The 18,676-nt window shown below is 37.0% G+C and overlaps 1 protein-coding gene across 5 annotated transcripts in view; it reads left to right on the forward strand.

The window, feature by feature from the left end:
• Window positions 1–18,676, forward strand: part of CHD9 (chromodomain helicase DNA binding protein 9) — a 77,967-nt gene that overhangs the window by 38,071 nt on the left and 21,220 nt on the right. For all 5 annotated transcript variants that reach the window (XM_063410431.1, XM_063410433.1, XM_063410432.1 and 2 more), the window contains 16 exons: window positions 1,176–1,325; window positions 2,467–2,535; window positions 2,624–2,679; window positions 3,826–3,943; window positions 4,464–4,550; window positions 5,849–5,986; window positions 8,136–8,257; window positions 9,465–9,708; window positions 10,799–10,975; window positions 11,815–11,958; window positions 12,049–12,304; window positions 13,117–13,327; window positions 15,157–15,352; window positions 16,087–16,254; window positions 16,822–17,001; window positions 18,309–18,419. In XM_063410431.1, coding sequence (XP_063266501.1) covers window positions 1,176–1,325; window positions 2,467–2,535; window positions 2,624–2,679; window positions 3,826–3,943; window positions 4,464–4,550; window positions 5,849–5,986; window positions 8,136–8,257; window positions 9,465–9,708; window positions 10,799–10,975; window positions 11,815–11,958; window positions 12,049–12,304; window positions 13,117–13,327; window positions 15,157–15,352; window positions 16,087–16,254; window positions 16,822–17,001; window positions 18,309–18,419 — 2,427 coding nt within the window. The remainder of the gene's footprint in view (window positions 1–1,175; window positions 1,326–2,466; window positions 2,536–2,623; window positions 2,680–3,825; window positions 3,944–4,463; window positions 4,551–5,848; window positions 5,987–8,135; window positions 8,258–9,464; window positions 9,709–10,798; window positions 10,976–11,814; window positions 11,959–12,048; window positions 12,305–13,116; window positions 13,328–15,156; window positions 15,353–16,086; window positions 16,255–16,821; window positions 17,002–18,308; window positions 18,420–18,676) is intronic.

The raw sequence follows: 18,676 nt of genomic DNA on the forward strand, positions 1-18,676 counted from the left end.
CCTTTGTTTGACTTGTACCTGTAGGTTATTGCTCTGTATTGTAATGTAGCTGTTCAAGTACAGCTTCACCTTCTAGCAGGTACCAGCCAGACCAAGGGCTGAATTAACAGGCAGGAGGAAAAGTTCCTGCTCAATCTCTCTGTTACTAAATATCTGCTCTGCAGAAACCAGTCCTATTCACAACTTGCTCTCCCAGCTGAGTACTGCAGTGTAATATAACATTGCAGCCTGCAGTGGATTTTCTTGCACAAAAATACCCTTTTCTGCGTAGCTCAATATAATAAATTTGTTTTGTTTTGCTGTTTTTATTTTTCTGATGATCAGCTCTCTAAAGCAGATTATAGTGTTTTCAAATGTTAGCTGACCAGTTTGATATGGCTATTTTTATCCAGTGAATCCAATTTACAAATTAATCTTATGGTTAAATAGGCAGTGTCTCATATGTTGGTACTGAGGGGTTGGAAATGTTATGCAATATCCTAAGAATCTTAACTATTTGAAACTGTGAGTGAGAAGGAATTATTTTCTTTGAACATTATTTCTTCAGCTGGAAATTGTTGTCCTCAGATTCTTGCAGAAACCAGAATGAAAGGTTAGAGAGAGAAACTGTAAAGTAAGCCAAATAATGCTGTTAAACAAGCCTTGATTAAGGTGGAGGAGAAAATACAGACATTAACAAAGCAACAGACTTTATTAGCCATCACATCAGACTTCATTAGCAATCTGACCAATATGATCTAGGGAAGATCTCCATAATTTTTTGTATGGCATCATTTAGTAGAGATACATCAGTTTATTTTATGTCTTTCCCTCTGATTCTGGAGTTGGACAGTAACACTCTGCTGTTACACTGCATTAGGAAATCACTGTGGAAATACTGATGCTCAGGGGAGATCTGTTATGTGTCAGCTTTGCTCCCATACCCTGGAAAGAGTGTTTCATGTTTGCTTTTGAACCCTAAAAAAAAAGTATCATATACTTACATGAAAGAGAAAATAACAATTTAATTAATTGAACATAAGTGGATAACAGAGGTAAATTATTTCATGTTTGTTATCAAATGTGGACCTTTCGTTTTAGGTACAGATGAAGCATTGCTTAGATCATCCCAGAACATGCAGCTTATGTTAGGGGAAATTTTGGGTAAAACCTCTTTTCTTTCTCCTGCATGGCAGAAAAGAAGATCAAATCGTCAAGTTAAAAGGAAAAAATATGCTGAAGAAGGAGAAGGGAAGCAATCAGAAGAAGAAGCAGCTAAAGTTTCTGTTAAAATCAAGAAGAATTCTGCCGCTTTACCTGCTGAACAGCCTTTACAATTATTTGTGGTAAGTAAAAGTTGACCTGGTCTGTGGGAACTTTCTATTTGTCTCAAGTAGTTCAGTGACTGAAACTCCTAACTTGGAATATGTTATTATTTCTAAGCCACAGTTTAGTGTGACATTTTGCTAAGATCTTGAAAACTGGAAGAAATCACTTACTTTTTGTGTGTTATGAACGTCTGCTGACTTAATTGAAGTTAAGAATTAGACTAAGATGGTTATATCTCCAGTAATTTTTTATTTGGCATGGGCATATGAAAAAGCTCTGTTCTGATGTTACCATGACTTAGAGAAGCATCAAATTATTTGGGGGATCTCTGCTTACTGAGATATTTAAAAAGGACACTACTCCTGTCCCCACGACCCTTTCAGGTTACACTTCACTGTTCAACTTGTAGACTCGGGTTTACTGTTGAACTGTTCAAGGTAAATACAGTGGCAGGGAAAAAACAGGGAAAAAGTGTTTATGAGATGCTTGAAAGAGTGCCAGGAGTTGTGAGGGAAGGAAAATGCTGGTATAATTGGGAACAAATCAGACAAGAGGGATGGTGACTGACTATTGCAAGCAGCTTGTACAGATCACCTCTATCTCTGGGACCACAGCTGTGGCAGAGCTGTGAAATCCCATCTGTGCCTCATCTAAGCCCTGCTGGAATTCTCAGCCCGACCTCACCTCTGTGATTCCACAGCGTGTTTGTTACCTGTGTGCAGAGGGGATGGATCACACTGAGTTTGTCACAAGCTGGGTTTTTTTGCTCTTTTCCACCTGTCTGTCAGTTCTTCTCCAGTTGTGTATAGCTCAATTCGGGGTATGTCCAGTGCACCAGTTTAACTCAGCAGGGCGTTCACAGTGTCTGGCAGGCATCAGAATCCCCAGTGCTTGCACTGAGTGTGTTTGGCAGGTGAGTGCTGCAGCTGATGCTCTTGGGAAGTGTCAGACTTGCTGTACTCCTGCACATAAACCTTTCTGGGTAGAGACCTGGATTTTAAATTTTATTCCCAGCCTGTTAGAGAGTGCTGCTGGTGGAGGTCAAATTTACCTTTATTGCTCATCTTCCGACAAGCCACATGTGCTTGAAGGTTTTAAGCGTGAGAGAGAGGGCATTTACTGCAGTTTTATAATATCATTGTGTTCTTGTGTTTATAGGAAAATCCAAGTGAAGAAGATGCAGCAATTGTAGACAAAATCTTATCCTCCAGGGTAATAAAGAAAGAAGTAAGTGATTGTCATGGGATAAAATAGTTCTTTTGAAAAAGGGGTTTGCATCTATCATTTTACATTTCCCCTGAATTTCCTTTTCCAGATATCTGCTGGGATGACAGTAGACACAGAAGAGTTTTTTGTAAAATACAAGAACTAGTAAGTATTAAAAAGTTGTTTCATTGGATGTGTTGACTGAACTTTTCAGTATCATGTTATGTACTCAAGTTTTGTATTGTTTGAAGGTTAGTTTGTTATCCATTAAGATTTTCTATACCAATTTAGTCTTTAAATTCTAAGAATCTGTAATATGGCAGTAATAATTTTAAAACTATGAGTACTGTGAAAGTAGCACTAGCCAATAAGCTGTCAGCCTTCATTTGCCAAAACCCAGAATTTTTTACAGAAGATATTTATTACATTAGAAGATACATTTTTAAATTCAGCAGGGACTACATGCCTGAGGCAAATTTTAATTTCATGAATTTAAATCAGGGTTGGTTTGTAAACCTAGATTAGATTTACAGTATTGTGCAGTTAGGAGATGCTGATGCAGTAGTTGGACTTACTGTTTCAAAAAGGAAGGAAAAAAATAAAAGATTGAAGGGAAGAACTTTTTCCATATTTTATTTTAAATTTTGTATCTGTTTTCCTGTCACTACTCAATTCTTGATGCTGAAAATCCAAGCTTATTTTAAATTTTACATATGTGAATAAATTAATCAGCTTTTTGCTATAACAAATGTAATTTTTTTTGAGACTCTGGTTCCACATGTTATTGGAAACCTTGTTTTTTTCTGAAAGGGTAAAATCTGTCTTTTCATCTGAGAATGAGTAATCCCCAGCTGTACTTTCTAGCATATCTTTCAAAAGCTTAAAAAATGATGAAAATATAAAAATATAAAAAAAGGGGTGTGAGGAAGAAATACGTGTACTTGTGTAATGTAATTTCAGAAGGGCTGTCCTGGGGGCACATGGGAAAATCAGATCTGATATATGAAGTAATTTGTGATTTTATTTATCTTTAAATCTCTGAGTACTTTCTGACAGATGTGTCAGATTTTAAGCTGGACTTGTTTAAGCTCACTTGAAATAAGCTTGTTTCTCTTCTTAGGACACATGGAAAAAAATTGTGAATCCATAGAGCTCTACAGATTCCAGCTCAAAAACGCTGCCTTAAGTAGTTGCTGGAAGATGATTATTTGGAGGAAAAAATCTTTGATCTGTTATTTTAACTGTATATTAAAAATAGATAGTAAGCTTTTGCTTTCACCAATGTGTTAATGTCAATCTCTGTGATTTTAGCTCATATCTCCACTGTGAGTGGGCCACAGAACAACAGCTTTTAAAGGATAAAAGAATCCAGCAGAAAATAAAGCGATTCAAAGTAAGGAAAGCACAGAGAGCTCACTTTTTTGCAGATGTGAGTATGAAATAAAAATTAAATAAGCCTTTTCTTTTTCCTTGTAAAATTGTGATTAGTAGTTTGCTTTTACATAAAAAAGCTGATTGTTAGGAACTAAAAATGAGCCATTGGTGTTGGTTGCAGCAGGGGGTGGGTTATTTAATATAATTTAAAGAGCAAGTCTTCTGGAGTCACTGAATTAAGCTGACTTACATGATCTAAAAGTGGAATTGGTTGAGTAACTACTTACAAGTGGTAAGGAGGGAAGGATGACATCAGTATGGCCAGTTTCTGCAGGACTTCCACAAGACAGCATTTCATCCCAGAACGAGTGGATCTAGTGTCAAATCCCTCTGGAGTCAGTGTTGCCCATGAGAACCAAGGGGTGTGTGCAGGGGGCTGGTGTGGAGTTTAAGGTCTCTGCAAAAACCTCAATAATTTCCAACTACCAAATTCATTTTGTGTACGATGAGACCAAGTCTTAGCAAGTGCCAACTATTTTTGCCTCTCTACTGATCTTATTAATCTTTCACTGCAGATGGAAGAGGAACCTTTTAATCCTGACTATGTTGAAGTAGACCGGGTATTAGAAGTGTCTCTTTGTGAAGATAAAGACACTGGTGAGGTAAATATGTCTTAAAGCAAGTCAGGAAGGTACAGCTGCAAGTAGTGTCTGACAATTGTAATTTTATCACATCTCCAAATAACACTTAAATGATTTTAAAACTTCAATAATATTTTTAATGAGACATGACAGTGTTGTCTTTTCCTGTGCTTGCTGTGAATTGAAAGAGAAATTAGCATTTAATAGCCTATATTTTTATTAGTATTAATAGGTCAAAGCTTAGGTATTGACTGACATAAATGTGAGGGTCAATAATTGTCTTGTGAGTTCTGTCAAAAGGCTGATCCCATACACAGTCCTGTCTGTCTGATTGTGGCATGGGGTCACTGGTAATAAAAGCTTCAGGCAACCAATGATTTGAAGTACTTTGATAGCCATCAATGATCCTTTCCCTCTGTATTTATAAAAACTCTCCCTTTTTTAATATGAAGTACCTCTTCTGAAAAGTTATTACAGAACAAAAACATTCTGAGATTAAAAAAGAAAACAGAAAAGCAAATCAAACAATTAAATTGCCAAAATTCAGAAAGAGTCTGAGACAAGTGGAGATCAAAGACTGAGAAGAAAGTTGTTGATTAAGGCTGTTGGAATATCTATAATGCTTATTCTGCTTGTGTGGATAGCAAAATGAGCAGACTTTTACCCAGTGATTTCTGCAATAATCTTCCTAAAGCAGGGTTGAGAGTTAAAATGACTTTTCATTGTATGCAGCAGATTTGTCACCATGAAACTTCTAGAAAAAATGTGTTGTCATAAGACTTTGTCCTCAGCTTCTGGAAGGAATGACTCTTTATTTGGTTTTTAAATATTTATGTACTGAATCTAAATAAGATAATCTGCTTTGGTTCCATTTTTTTCTCTGTGTTGTTCATCAAGCCTGTAAAGCTTTATTAAAGTTTTGCTGGTAAGACCTCTGGTTTAGGAGCTCCAAAGCTCTGCCTGATCTGGAGAGTGGAGGAAATGTCCTGGGTAGCACTGCTGTAGTTAGTTCTGCTGCCCTGCCCCATTTCCACAAATACCACAAATACTGTAATTTATCTTTCCTGAGATGAAAACAAGATTTACTTGTTGGTAAGTGGGATTGAAAAACACTCCACAGGTCTAGAGAATGTGGCAGAGTGTGGGGAGCCAAGGATAAATAGGTAGATAACAGGAATCTACATGGAACATTTAAAAAATTGTCAGAAATGTGCTTTTGATTCTAGCTCTTGTGTAAGCAAGCTACTCTAATAGTAAAGCATATTAACAGGCTGTATACTAAATTAAAAACTGATAACATTCAGAATTTTCTTCTGCAGCCTGTTATTTACTATTTAGTAAAATGGTGTTCGTTGCCATATGAAGACAGTACGTGGGAGCTGAAAGAAGATGTAGATCAAGCAAAAATAGAAGAATTTGAACAATTGCAAGCTTCCAGGCCTGACTCAAGGAGATTGGTAAAATTATATCTAATTTACTTGTCTATCTTGGTAAATCTGACTTGGTTTTCCCAACCTTAAACTCCTGTGTTAAAACATGAGGCTTATTGACATTCTGTGTAAAGCATCTGTGTGCCTTGTTACCTAGCAATAATAAAATATTCAGGTAGGCACAGAAAAATATTCTTACAGTGGTTACTCTAAAAAAATAAACATTTTTGCTTAGGAAAACACTTGAAGTGCTGTGACTTTGAGTTTCTAACTGAGCAAGGAGCCACATGTTGAAACTGGCTATCACAGAACTGAGCACCTTTAAAACGAGCAGAAACCAGGATGACGTATTAAGACATTTTTATAGAGAAGAGAGTTAAATTTTGTGCTTCAGCACTGAAGGGAATTGGCAAATGAGATCTGTCAAACAGGTTCTGTAATTTCTTCCTGCTTTTATTTTTCTTCTCTTCGTTAAAGAGCTAGCTGAAAGGAAGAAAAACACATGTAATAAGGAAATTTGTTTGATCTTGAAATTATCAATCTTCTGTCTCCTAAAGCAGGAGAAAGCAAAATAGTTCTATTTCAAGTCCTGTATGTCATTGTCAGAGTAGGACATGTGTCCTGCGTGGTGTAGTACAACACTTGTTCTAACTTCTTTTACATAACTAAATATGCACAGTGTTTTAATTTGGAGGCTTTGGAATTTATTTTAATGGGTTTTCCATCTACAGATAATGACAGTAGTCACGATTAACATCTTCATATTATATTGAGTTCATTTTTGTAGTATTTATTTAAAATCCTGACATTTTGGCATGTGGGAAGAAGAGCTGTTATACCTCTGTTACCATATTTGGCTGTGAGAGAAAAAGATGATTAAAACGCAACTGTACAACTGACAGTCATCTCAGCATCAGCAACAAGTATTTTTGCTTCAGGCTCCAGCAGCTACAAGGAATTATTTGCTGACTGCAGGCCTGCAAGCAGGAATGTGGCTGCTGGGGGAGTGGACAGATGGCAGCTGGTGGGAGAGGGGAGGAAGCCACAGCTGCTGGGGAGGGACAGCTCCTGCTGCGCCCAGACCTGGGCTCAGGTGATGCTGACGCTGGCAGTGCAGGGAGAGAAAATTCACATGGAAAATTCAGAGCTGCCACATAAGGCCACACGAGTCTGGAGTGAATGCAGGCTTTTATAAATGCTGAGAGATGGGGAGGGAGCGGGGGGAGGTACAGCTGGTGAGAAAAGCTCCTACTAAAATTACTTCACTTGAATGTGTGAGTTTGTTCACACTGGGATGCAGGAGCCATCAGAAGAGTTTGCTGCTAAAATCCTACCTAGTATCAGTCAAAAACTGCATGATTTCACCTCTTAGTTGCCTGTTAGGCTAGAGGCCAGGCTGTTCTGGCTCCAGGCTTGGGAACGTGTGTGTGTGTATGTATACATAAATATTTTATACATTGCCTCTCAGCTTTCCTCAGTTTGAGAGGGTGCTGAAGTTGATACACCTTGATACTTGGTCTGTTTTGTCCTGGCCTTTGTGTCATGAGCCTGCTGATGCTGTTTTAATCTGATCCGTTGGGGATCTATTCAGGACAATAACCCTCTCAGAAGTTTATCTTTTTGTACTACTGGCCCTGGCTTCCTGCATTGGCAGTGGGTAGAGTGGTCAGCAGAGCAGGGCAAGTGCAGAAGGGAGAGGGCAGGATCACAGTAACACTGTAGATGCCCAGACTGCTTCAGCATCAGTTTCCAGAGCTACTTAGGACTTCAGGGATGTTGTTAACCCCAATACTCAGTCAGCTCTCTTGCCTGCTCTTAGAGCTGCCAAAGGGAAAGTTCATGTAGTCTTGAAGTTTCATATGTAAATGAATTTGTGTGCCATAATATTCCTGCCAAAGTATTTGTATTCTATTTTTTAGAAACCAGTTGTTTAATTTAATTATCATATAGACTTAAATTAATTGTAAAAATAGCACTTCATAGAGAAAAATAAATACAAAACTCAGATTTCAGCAGATATTAATGTGCAAGTGATGTTAGCAATGACATTTCACTTTCAAGGTTGAGTAATAACATTCTAAATCTAAAGTGGTACACTCACAAAATAGTGGGGTTAGATATTTTGGAAAAATAAAGCATGTGTCAATCTGTGCATATATTAATCTTTCCCTTAAAGGACCGACCACCTCCAAACTCCTGGAAGAAGATAGAACAGTCCAGGGAATATAAAAATGGCAATCAGCTCAGGGAGTATCAACTGGAAGGACTTAACTGGCTCCTGTTCAACTGGTACAATAGGTATATGCATGGAATATTTTTTAATGTATATTTTAAACTGTATGGAGTGAATCACTTTCAGTGGGGATGAATACCGTTTTACCTGAATTTATTGCAGTTTCTCTGCTTATAGCTAAAAGGATGTAACTGGAACAAATTTCTCTCCCTTTGGGTGTACAAGGATGTTTTATCAACAAAAATTAACAAAATATTAAAATAATGCAACTAACATAACTGAAAATAAATTTTCAGTGGCTATGAGGAGATTAAAAAACAACCAAAGCTCAAGCTTTCACAGTTTTTGAAACTGGTAAACACTTTCATCTTTCAAAATGATTGCTAGAAATAGTCTGATAAAGTTACCTCTCTTCAAAAGTAAGGCTAGTGAATAATAGCATTATCTGTATTTTAAGCTAAAGTTAAATTTTGTGCATTAATGCTGTTTTATGAACAAAAATACAATTACTTGGAATATCTTTTCCAGAATGATGTATCTTCTCTAAGTCGATTTTCTGTTAATGAATCTTCCTGCTTGCTGTATTTCCAAAGAACCAGTTGCATGTCCCTTACAGAGATGATAGCAGCAGATGTAGCATTTTACCATGCATGGTATTGATTTGCAGGGAGAAATCTGATTTTAGTTCTCATTCAAGCAGTGCAGAGCTGTGTGACCTCTGCAGAGTGAAGGGCTGGAATGGATGGCTGAGGGTGAGCATGTAGTGGTGCTTCATGCACTAATTTACTTACAGGCATTTGTCTACTTCTGGAGTCAAAAAGGGAAATTTTTAATGATGCTCTAATGCACTATTTTCATGAGATTGTAGCTGGGATACTTTCCATGTGTGATTTCTAGGGAATCATCATTAATTTCTAGCAGTTCTGTCAAGGTGAATGTGCGTGTAGGAAACCTGCTTAATTTAAATTCCTTTATTAGGGCAAAGGTAGTCCCAAAAGAATACTTCTGAAATATTTTTGTAGGGGAACTTCACAGAACATTCCATTCTCAGGTTTTGACAGTGCTAAACCTGATGCAAAGCTTTACTCAAAGATTTTGTGCACATTCTTTCACCTTAACCAGGGAATGCTTTCAAGGATCTTTTTGCAGTGCCTCAGTTTTGATTGTTGTTGTAAATTATTTGAGCTTTGATTTTGTAAATTGTTCATTCTAGTAACAACTTTGCAGTCTGTACTTTCTTTGATGATAGTAACAAATATTTTTTGTTTTCAGGCGAAATTGCATTTTAGCAGATGAAATGGGCCTTGGCAAAACCATTCAGTCCATTACATTCCTGTATGAAATCCTCCTGACGGGTATAAGAGGCCCTTTCCTGATCATAGCTCCGCTTTCCACCATAACGAACTGGGAGAGGGAGTTCCGCACGTGGACTGACCTGAACGTGGTGGTGTACCACGGCAGCATGATCAGCAGGCAGATGATCCAGCAGTATGAGATGTACTTCAGGGACTCCCAGGTACTGTAACGTCACCTGTGTGCAATAACTCACCCCAAACACGGCTCAGGTGGCAGCAGGGACAAGGGTACTTGACATTATCCGTGTGCTTATCTTGGTGAAAGTCACTTCACGTTCCAGGATGTTACATATGAGCATCTTCAACAAATGCTTACTGGGTAAATTCAGTGGCAGTGTTTGCTGCAAGATGTGTGTGTTGTTTCACTGTGCTGAGTAATTTTGCAATTGAATAGCAGTGATGCTGGTACTCTTGTGGAGATTAAAGTGTACACAGATGGTTGCAGTTGGGTCCTGAATTGGAAGAGCAGGGAGAAAAAAAAATAATACTGATTAAGCTCTGCTACCTTTATGTAGCTGATTTCCTTTTGCTGGTGTTAACTGTGTACAGTCTGAACTTGCTTTTCTGAAATACACACCATTAAATGGGAAAAACTTGAAGCCTGACTATTTTAAAAGGGTTTTTTTCCCTTTTCTATATATTGTACCTAAATTTTTTTTTTTTAGTTCTCATGGTATTTCTTCAAAATTGATAAAGCTGAGAACTTTTTATTAATTAGTGCTAAATATCAAAATGGCATCTTGTTTGCCTAGTGAGTTATTCTGTAGTGCCTTGCTGAAGGCCAAGTTCTCCTTGTCAGACCAATGGAGTAAACTGGGGAAAAAGTTTTTATTTGGTTCTCAGGTGATACTGTGATTACTTACTGCTTGACTGCTAGCTGTATTAACATCTTATCTTTTGACTGATTTACCACAGAATTTTTCCTGTCACTATTTCAGGTTTTCTCAGCATTAAAAATGGGGTTTTATGTATGTGCACCTTTTGAAACAGTTCCATTAGATGGTTATATCTGTAATTTAACAGGGGTTAAATTTTTTCTGTTGCTTAGATAATACTGGATTTGGGTCCATGAGTAATTACTCATTAGTATTAGTTAGAGAGGTACAAAGATTATTAAGTGTGATGACAATGCCATTTATAATGTAAAATCCAGTGTCTAGCTCCTGGCCGAATTTCAACAACAAAATCTGTAAATTCAGTAGATGGGATGGGAGGGGATGTAACAAATTGTGTGTGTTGATGAATTTCTAGGGCCGAATTGTTCGAGGTACCTACAGGTTCCAGGCCATTATCACAACTTTTGAAATGATTCTTGGTGGGTGTCCAGAATTGAATGCAATCGAGTGGCGGTGTGTTATTATTGATGAAGCTCACAGACTGAAGAACAAAAACTGCAAACTTTTGGAAGGACTAAAATTAATGAACCTTGTGAGTAACTGTAGTTCACTTTTATGGTTGATTTTAGTTCAGTATAGTATGATAATAAATTAAAAATTTACTTTACGTGCCATAAAAGACCTCTCAAGTAGTGTTTCTTGAGAGATAACTAATTTCTGATACTCTTCAAACATATGTGGTTTTGATAGCTTATGCTGATATATTTGTGATTAAACAAAATGTGGCAAGTTCTCACTGTAAGCACAATCTTTTTCTGACGATACTGTTTTATACTTTTTGTTTTGATTAGGATGAAAATAACATTTAAAATTTGCTTTCATTTTTGTGCAATGTGCTAAAATTCAGGAAGTATTTTAAGCAAGTTATTTAACAATAACATCATGCAAGTAGTAGAATTTTAAACAGACTGATTGTCTAGTCCCGTAGTTAAGATTTTATTTTATACAGCGATAGATTTTTAAAAGCAGATACTACCATGTATCAGATGCACCATGACTAATTTTGCATTTTTTTATTGCTTCATTATTACTTTCCTGTGTGTTCTCAGAAGTCCTGAGTTGTTTTCTGATACATGCTCAGTGTATATTTTTCACGCTACAGAGAGGGAGAATTATAAATCTGTGAATATTACAGGCAAGTTGAAGTGTTCACTCATTCCTTCATTACAGATGTAGGAAGAGAAAATTTAAAGGAAAGCTACTAGAAGATACTTGCTGATGGTTTTTTGAGAAATCTGCTTATCTGTATTAACTGTGTGGTTAGTGACACACAGAACTGGTATTTTCAGGTTTTGATGCTCAGAATTAACACAAACATTTTTGCAAATGTGTGCAGATAAGGTTATGTAAGGTGCTTTTTTCCTTTTTTAGGAGCATAAAGTGCTGTTAACAGGTACTCCACTGCAGAACACAGTAGAAGAATTATTTAGCCTCCTTCATTTTCTGGAACCATTGCGGTTTCCTGCTGAATCTACGTTCATGCAAGAGTTCGGAGACCTTAAAACAGAGGAACAGGTATGAGTTATCTGAGCTTTAGAGTTTAGGTTCATTGAGCTACAGTATTACCTTTTTTCATGTTCCAACAAATGGTTGTGCTTCCTTTAGGTTCAGAAACTACAAGCTATCCTGAAACCCATGATGCTCAGAAGATTAAAAGAAGATGTAGAAAAAAAGCTGGCTCCTAAGGAGGAAACCATAATTGAAGTAGAGCTAACTAATATTCAGAAGAAATACTACCGAGCGATTTTGGAGAAAAACTTTGCTTTCTTATCCAAAGGAGCAGGGCAGGCGAATGTACCCAATCTGGTTAACACTATGATGGAACTCAGAAAGTGTTGTAATCACCCTTATCTCATCAAAGGTAAATACAGAATAAGGACTGAGGGGGTTTTAGCTTATTATTTTGCCTTTATTTAAAATACGTAAGAATTTTGTAATAATTCTTCGATGCTTTCTTTGGATTTTCCAATGATTGGATTAGGTGGAAAAATTTTTTTTGATAGATACAAGACAAAGTTGTGAGGCATTTGCACGTTTGAGGACTGAAGCTTGAACTTGTTCTCTAGGATTTCACAGAACATTTAGAAGCAATAATCTAACAGAAATGGTACGGCTCTTTATAAGAAATATGAACAAGAAACTTTTAGGTGTAAGTTTTAAAATGAATGCTTCTTTCAAGTGATACGATCTGTTCATTGCTTTTCTCCCTTACTAAATAACTGATGTTTTTCCTGACTTGCAAGAAGATACACTTTACACTGTAAAAGTTTCAGCTGTGGTTTCAGAAGTATTTTTCAAAATACTGGGTTTTTGCGAAGACTCATGATCCATTTAAAATATCACAAAAACAAAAGAACTTTTTTAGTAATTTTTTTACACACCAATACTTGAGAATAAATATTTCAGTTTTTTAAAATTTGGAGGAGGGGTGTTCACCTCAATCAAGGTGGTTTTTTTTTGCATGGTGTTCTGCTTAAAAACTTGTTTTCAAAGCTGATAAAAATAGATGTTCTTGCTTAGACTTCTCATCCCTCCAGAACTCAGTTCTGTCTCCATCAGTGCCTAAAGGAGGATATTTAGAGTACAGCACCGATTTTGGTATCTTCAATTTGAATGTATGTGGAGAAATTTGTGTCGATACATCCATAGATATGGAAATATATTCTTCAATAGGTGCTGAAGAGAAGATCCTTGGAGAGTTTAAAGAAACATATAATCCAAGTGCTCCTGACTTCCACCTGCAAGCAATGATCCAGTCTGCTGGCAAATTAGTTCTTATTGATAAGCTTCTTCCAAAAATGAAAGCAGGAGGCCACAAGGTCCTCATCTTCTCTCAGATGGTGCGCTGCCTTGATATTTTGGAGGATTACCTTATACATAAAAGGTAAGATTCATCTTCTGTATCCTGTAGTATATTGTTCTGTGTGAATGGTAGTGCAGGGTTAATGACAGCAGCCCACCAGAGCTGGGAGTTCTGTTTTCTTTTTTTGCTAGTCAGTGTGTATCTTTGTGTTCTGTGATCATTTGTTCACAACTAATTAAAAACTTGAGAGAAAAACTGAAGGGAGATAGTCCAATTTGAGTAAACCATGTGCTTCAGTCTATTGCTTTTTCCATTAAACAAAGGGATAAACGATTGAGGATGTGTTTTTATTAATGTAAAAGTGCAAATGTTCTTCCTATCTTTGCTAAATTAACTGCTTTGAATTTTGCAGCAGAGTTGAGCTGCCAGCCATAAACCTGCTCCTTAGGCTGGCTTTTACCATCACATGAAATTGCACCCTCTGATTATTACAGACTATTGACTCCATGGAAACTAATTATGCTTAAAACATGCTTTTTTGAGCATGTGACTAAATAAATGCATAAAGCCTTAAACATTAAACTTGGGTACAATTAGTAGTTGCTGTATCAACCTGAAAATCTATAACAAGGCATAGTTCTGTTATACCAGTGGATTTGTTGCAGTGTACATTCTGCTTTGAAGTGTGTAACTGTCAGTGAACTACATCATAATAACACAGAGTTAACATGTTGAAAACCAAAAATTATTAATGTTAAGCCTTCCTTCAGTGGATACTGGAATATTGGATAGTAGATTATTTTAGTATCTGTTTTAGTGATAGTTTTATATTAAAGCTGTCTGTTTGAACTAGGAGTGCAACAATTTCTATTTTATTTTAAAAGATTAATTTTAACTTCATAGTAGTACTTATAATTCAGGATGGAAAATGTTTCTTTTTCTGCAGCGTTGTTACATTTAGACCAGTGAATCATATCTACAGCTGGAATCTTTTGAAATCCATGGAAGCTGAAATTTGCTGTGTGCTGCCATTTGATTAGAAATGTTGGAGTGCACACATGATCAGACTTAGCACTTAACAGAATTCAGGCCTGCAGGAAATAGATGGCTGTCTGCCAGAATGCCTGTGGTCCTGTGGATTATCTGCTGTGCCATTTTAGAGCTGATGAGAAGAAAAATGGTTGTCAGGCCTTTTGACTGCTAGTACATATTCAACATGTTACTCGGTTTACAAGTACAGAAATATTTGCTCCCTTTTTAAGCATTTTGCTTGATTTTAGAACTTTCAAAGCAGTCTTTGTAATAGTCAAAGGTAACAAATGACAGTTTTACTTCAGGCTTGAAAATTTGCTGGGTTTTATCTAGGAAGCCTTGATAAAGACTGTTAAAGGTGCTGTCATGTCATTTTTGTCCCATTTCTCTTAATCTTTACAGAATCAGTGTGCAGTTTGTCCAGTGACAGCTCACCAAGTTCTGGTTTCTGGTTAATGTGTTACCCTTAATGTGTTCAGTCCATATAATACAAGAGTCCACTGTCCTGCTTCTGTGACCCTAGACAGGGATCCAAGGATAATATGTGAAAAACTTGAGTGTCCACATGGAACTTCAGGTTAGGGTGTGTTTTAATGCAACTAAGTAATGCAGGTATAATCAGGTAGCTGCTTAGTGGACAAAGAGCAGAAGAGCTTATCTTAAAATGCTCAGTGTTCAGACTTGCTGGTGTGCATTGGTACCACAGCTGTGCAAGTTCTGACACGGTTCTTGGTCGTTAGCCACTGCTAGTCCCAGTCTTCATCTCCTTCATTCACTGTACAGAATAAATGTGTAATAAAGATAAATGTAAGCAGTAGGGCTGTCAGAGGCCCTGTCAGCTGCAGACCATTTGCAGTGCTGTGGTGGGACCATTGCAGGTACCTGTACGAGCGGATCGACGGGCGCGTGCGCGGGAACCTGCGGCAGGCGGCCATCGACCGCTTCAGCAAGCCGGACTCGGACCGCTTCGTCTTCCTCCTGTGCACCAGGGCCGGGGGCCTGGGCATCAACCTCACTGCAGCAGACACCTGCATCATCTTTGATTCTGACTGGAATCCCCAAAATGACCTGCAGGTAAATTCCTTTGAGCGTGGTAGAGAGCCCTAATTAAACCCGGTGGATAAAAATTGCCTCACTTTGAATATTGTCTCTGTTTGAACACACATAGTTTTAAAACATTCATGTTTTTAAGGCATGTTTTTAAAGTTTTTTGATGCCTTCAATTCAGAGGAGATTTCATTTCATTGGAAACTTTTCTTTCAAATCAGTTACTTTTGAAAAATACAGCACAGGTAAAATCAGTGATTTGATAAAACCCTTAAGAATTGATGACACTGCGAACCCAGGGGCTATATTCTGCATGTACTGACTAACACAGTTTATGGAAATAGAGATGTTCAGTTGAAACGTAATATACAGAAAAGGATTAATATGCATTAAGAAAAAGTGAATTAATCAAATCTAGGAATTGGATGCTGAAATTGAAATAATTCTCAAGTTGCATCTCCTTCACTGTTTGTATCAGGAGATCAGCTAACCTAGGAGCTAGCAGATTTTTTATCTGCTGTTACTGCAAGGGAAGTACCAGTCAGGAGCATTCAGTACAGGTCATTCATCTGCATTTTTCTTGCTACACTGTGTTTAAAAACTGTTTGCAATGTGGAAAATGCCTGATAGCTTCTGTTTGCGTGAATGTATGTTGACTCCTTTTGAGTTCATGCTTCTATTTTTGGATTGGATTACAAAAGAAACAATTTTTTTAAAGATCAGTCCAAATTTCTAACTGTCCTCCTCCCTTCCTTCCAAAGGCCCAAGCCCGATGCCACAGGATTGGTCAGAACAAAGCAGTGAAGGTCTACAGGCTGATCACACGTAATTCCTATGAGAGAGAGATGTTTGACAGAGCAAGTCTGAAACTGGGACTGGATAAGGCTGTCTTGCAGAGTATGAGTGGAAGAGAAAACAGTGTTGGTGGTGTATGTAGATTTCTTTCCTGAAATAACCTTCCTTTTGCTTTTGTAATCATGTGGGAATTACTTTGAATTACAGAAGCTGCCACTTTTCCTTTTCTGTCATTTGCATCTCCATTCTGTTTTCTGATGTGGACTAGCCATATAGCTGATACAATTTTAAATCTAGTCAGTTACACTTATAAATCTTTCACTATTTCATGCCTCATAAAGTTCAAGGTAGATAATGTCAAAGTTAAAACAAGGAGAAAAGTTTCTCTTTGTTTCCTTGTATCTTATCATATTAAGATAATGTGTTACTTTAACGTAAGTATGAACTGGTAATTGTTTTTTAAACGTGCACATCATGGTGTTAAGAATAGCCAAAAAAAAGGCATACTTGTAAAAATGTATACTGTTAGCACCTAATTTATTATTTCAGCTGTCAGCTAGACTTTTCTCATAGCGTTTAATCCTCCAGATTTAGACTTATAAATCATAAGGCACAGTTAGGTTGTGGAAAGATGGGAAAGTAAAGAGTAAAGATTCAGGGATTTTTTTCCTGACTGTCTAAACCCGATTTTATTTGCTCAGATCCAACAACTCTCCAAAAAAGAAATAGAAGACTTGCTTCGAAGAGGTGCCTATGGTGCCATTATGGATGAAGAGGATGAAGGCTCCAAGTTCTGTGAGGAAGACATTGACCAGATCCTGCAGCGTCGGACTAAAACCATCACCATTGAGTCGGAGGGAAGAGGCTCCACGTTTGCCAAGGTGCAGAGCAGCAGGGTGTTCTGGGACAGGAAAGACTGTAAATATGACTGGATGCTGTAGAACTTAGGCTTTATTTTTAAGTTATGTTTACTTGTGTTTAATGGGGGTGTGTGTGAGGTACATTTTTAGGGTTCTTGCATTTGTATGTTTACGTTGAAGTGCACATAAAAAACCAGATTGCCACAGGCAGATTCTGTAAATGCCAGGTGCAAGGAGTGTTCTTGAGCAAGGATAAGTAATGGATCTATGCTGCTTTGGAAAAGGCTGGGGGTTGTGTGAGATATAATAAGCTGCATTAACCTAGAATATTAAAACAAGTTTATTTATAGATCTATTTGTATTTAGATACATTAAGGGCAGGGGGAAATGTATATGACAGTAAGGGTAAAAATTGTCAGGCCTGTACTAAAAATGCATAAACAAAGGATATATTTTGAACCTTGAGCTTTTTTGGTGAGAATTGGAGAAGCAAAATAAGAAACCTCCTAAAATAGCAGTGAGTGCAGATACATATATGTACATGGAAAGAGGGCTGAGAGTGTAAAATATCAAGCAGTAAAACTGAGCTTGGGGTGTGGGCACTTCCTGAATGCAATTGTGAGAATTCTTTAAGAATTAAAAAGGCAAAGAAAAAAAAAAGACTTAAAATATCATAAATATATATTTATATTCTTAAATAGCAACATTTTAAAATATTATTTATTTATATGTTTATTTAGGTTTTTTTATATCTTGCTGATTATGGCTTAAATAAGAAGTAGATTTCTAAAGATCATAATCACTGTCTTTTTATCAGAAGAGTTAGAATTTTTTATATGTATTTACTCTTTTCCCAAATGCAGTGTATCAGGGTTTTTTAAATGCCTTCTGAAATTAAGCCTATTCCATGCACTCAGGCTTTGATTGTTGGCAGCTTAAACGCCCCTTTGAAATTTCCCTCAAGCGAGTGCTTCTGCATGAGATGAAATCCCCAAATGCTGATAAGCCTCTTCAAAAGATTCTTTTTTCTTCCATTCGAGTAATTTAGATTCAGACTTAGAAGCAGAAGAATCTTGCTGCTTAATGTTCTTCTCTCCTGATGGTGCATAAAAGTTCATTAGATTTTTCTGATATATTATGGATCTGATTTTTAAAAATTGAGGGGAGGAGAACTTTTGAGTTGCTTTGCAGTGTAAGTAACTTCTAAAGTCTTAACAGCTGCTTGGGAGATTTTTCTTGAAATAAGGTCAGGCAATCTTCACAGTAGTGAGGCAAACTACAAACTTTTGATATATGATGTTGGTAAGCTTTAGTTTTATTTATTACAGGCTAGTTTTGTTGCATCTGGAAACAGAACTGATATTTCACTAGATGATCCCAACTTCTGGCAGAAATGGGCCAAAAAAGCAGAAATAGATATCGATGCTATCAGTGGTAGAGTAAGTACTTTTTAATGTGAGTTTTTTTTCAAGTATGTGCTTGCTGTTGAATTCTGAAATTGCAGGTATGGGATTTCTGGTGCTTTTTGATTAATATTTCAACAAATCAGACTTTTGCACTGCCTTATTTGTGCATGAGCAGTCAGCCTGCTGACAGCAGTATTTCCTCTATCCCTGCTGTCCAGAAAAAGTTTGGACATTTCTGACTTCTGTCAAAGACCTGAAAATGATTGAAAGTATGGAATTATTCTGATTGC

Source organism: Prinia subflava, chromosome 13 (genome assembly GCF_021018805.1).
Source record: "Prinia subflava isolate CZ2003 ecotype Zambia chromosome 13, Cam_Psub_1.2, whole genome shotgun sequence".
NCBI lineage: Eukaryota > Metazoa > Chordata > Aves > Passeriformes > Cisticolidae > Prinia > Prinia subflava.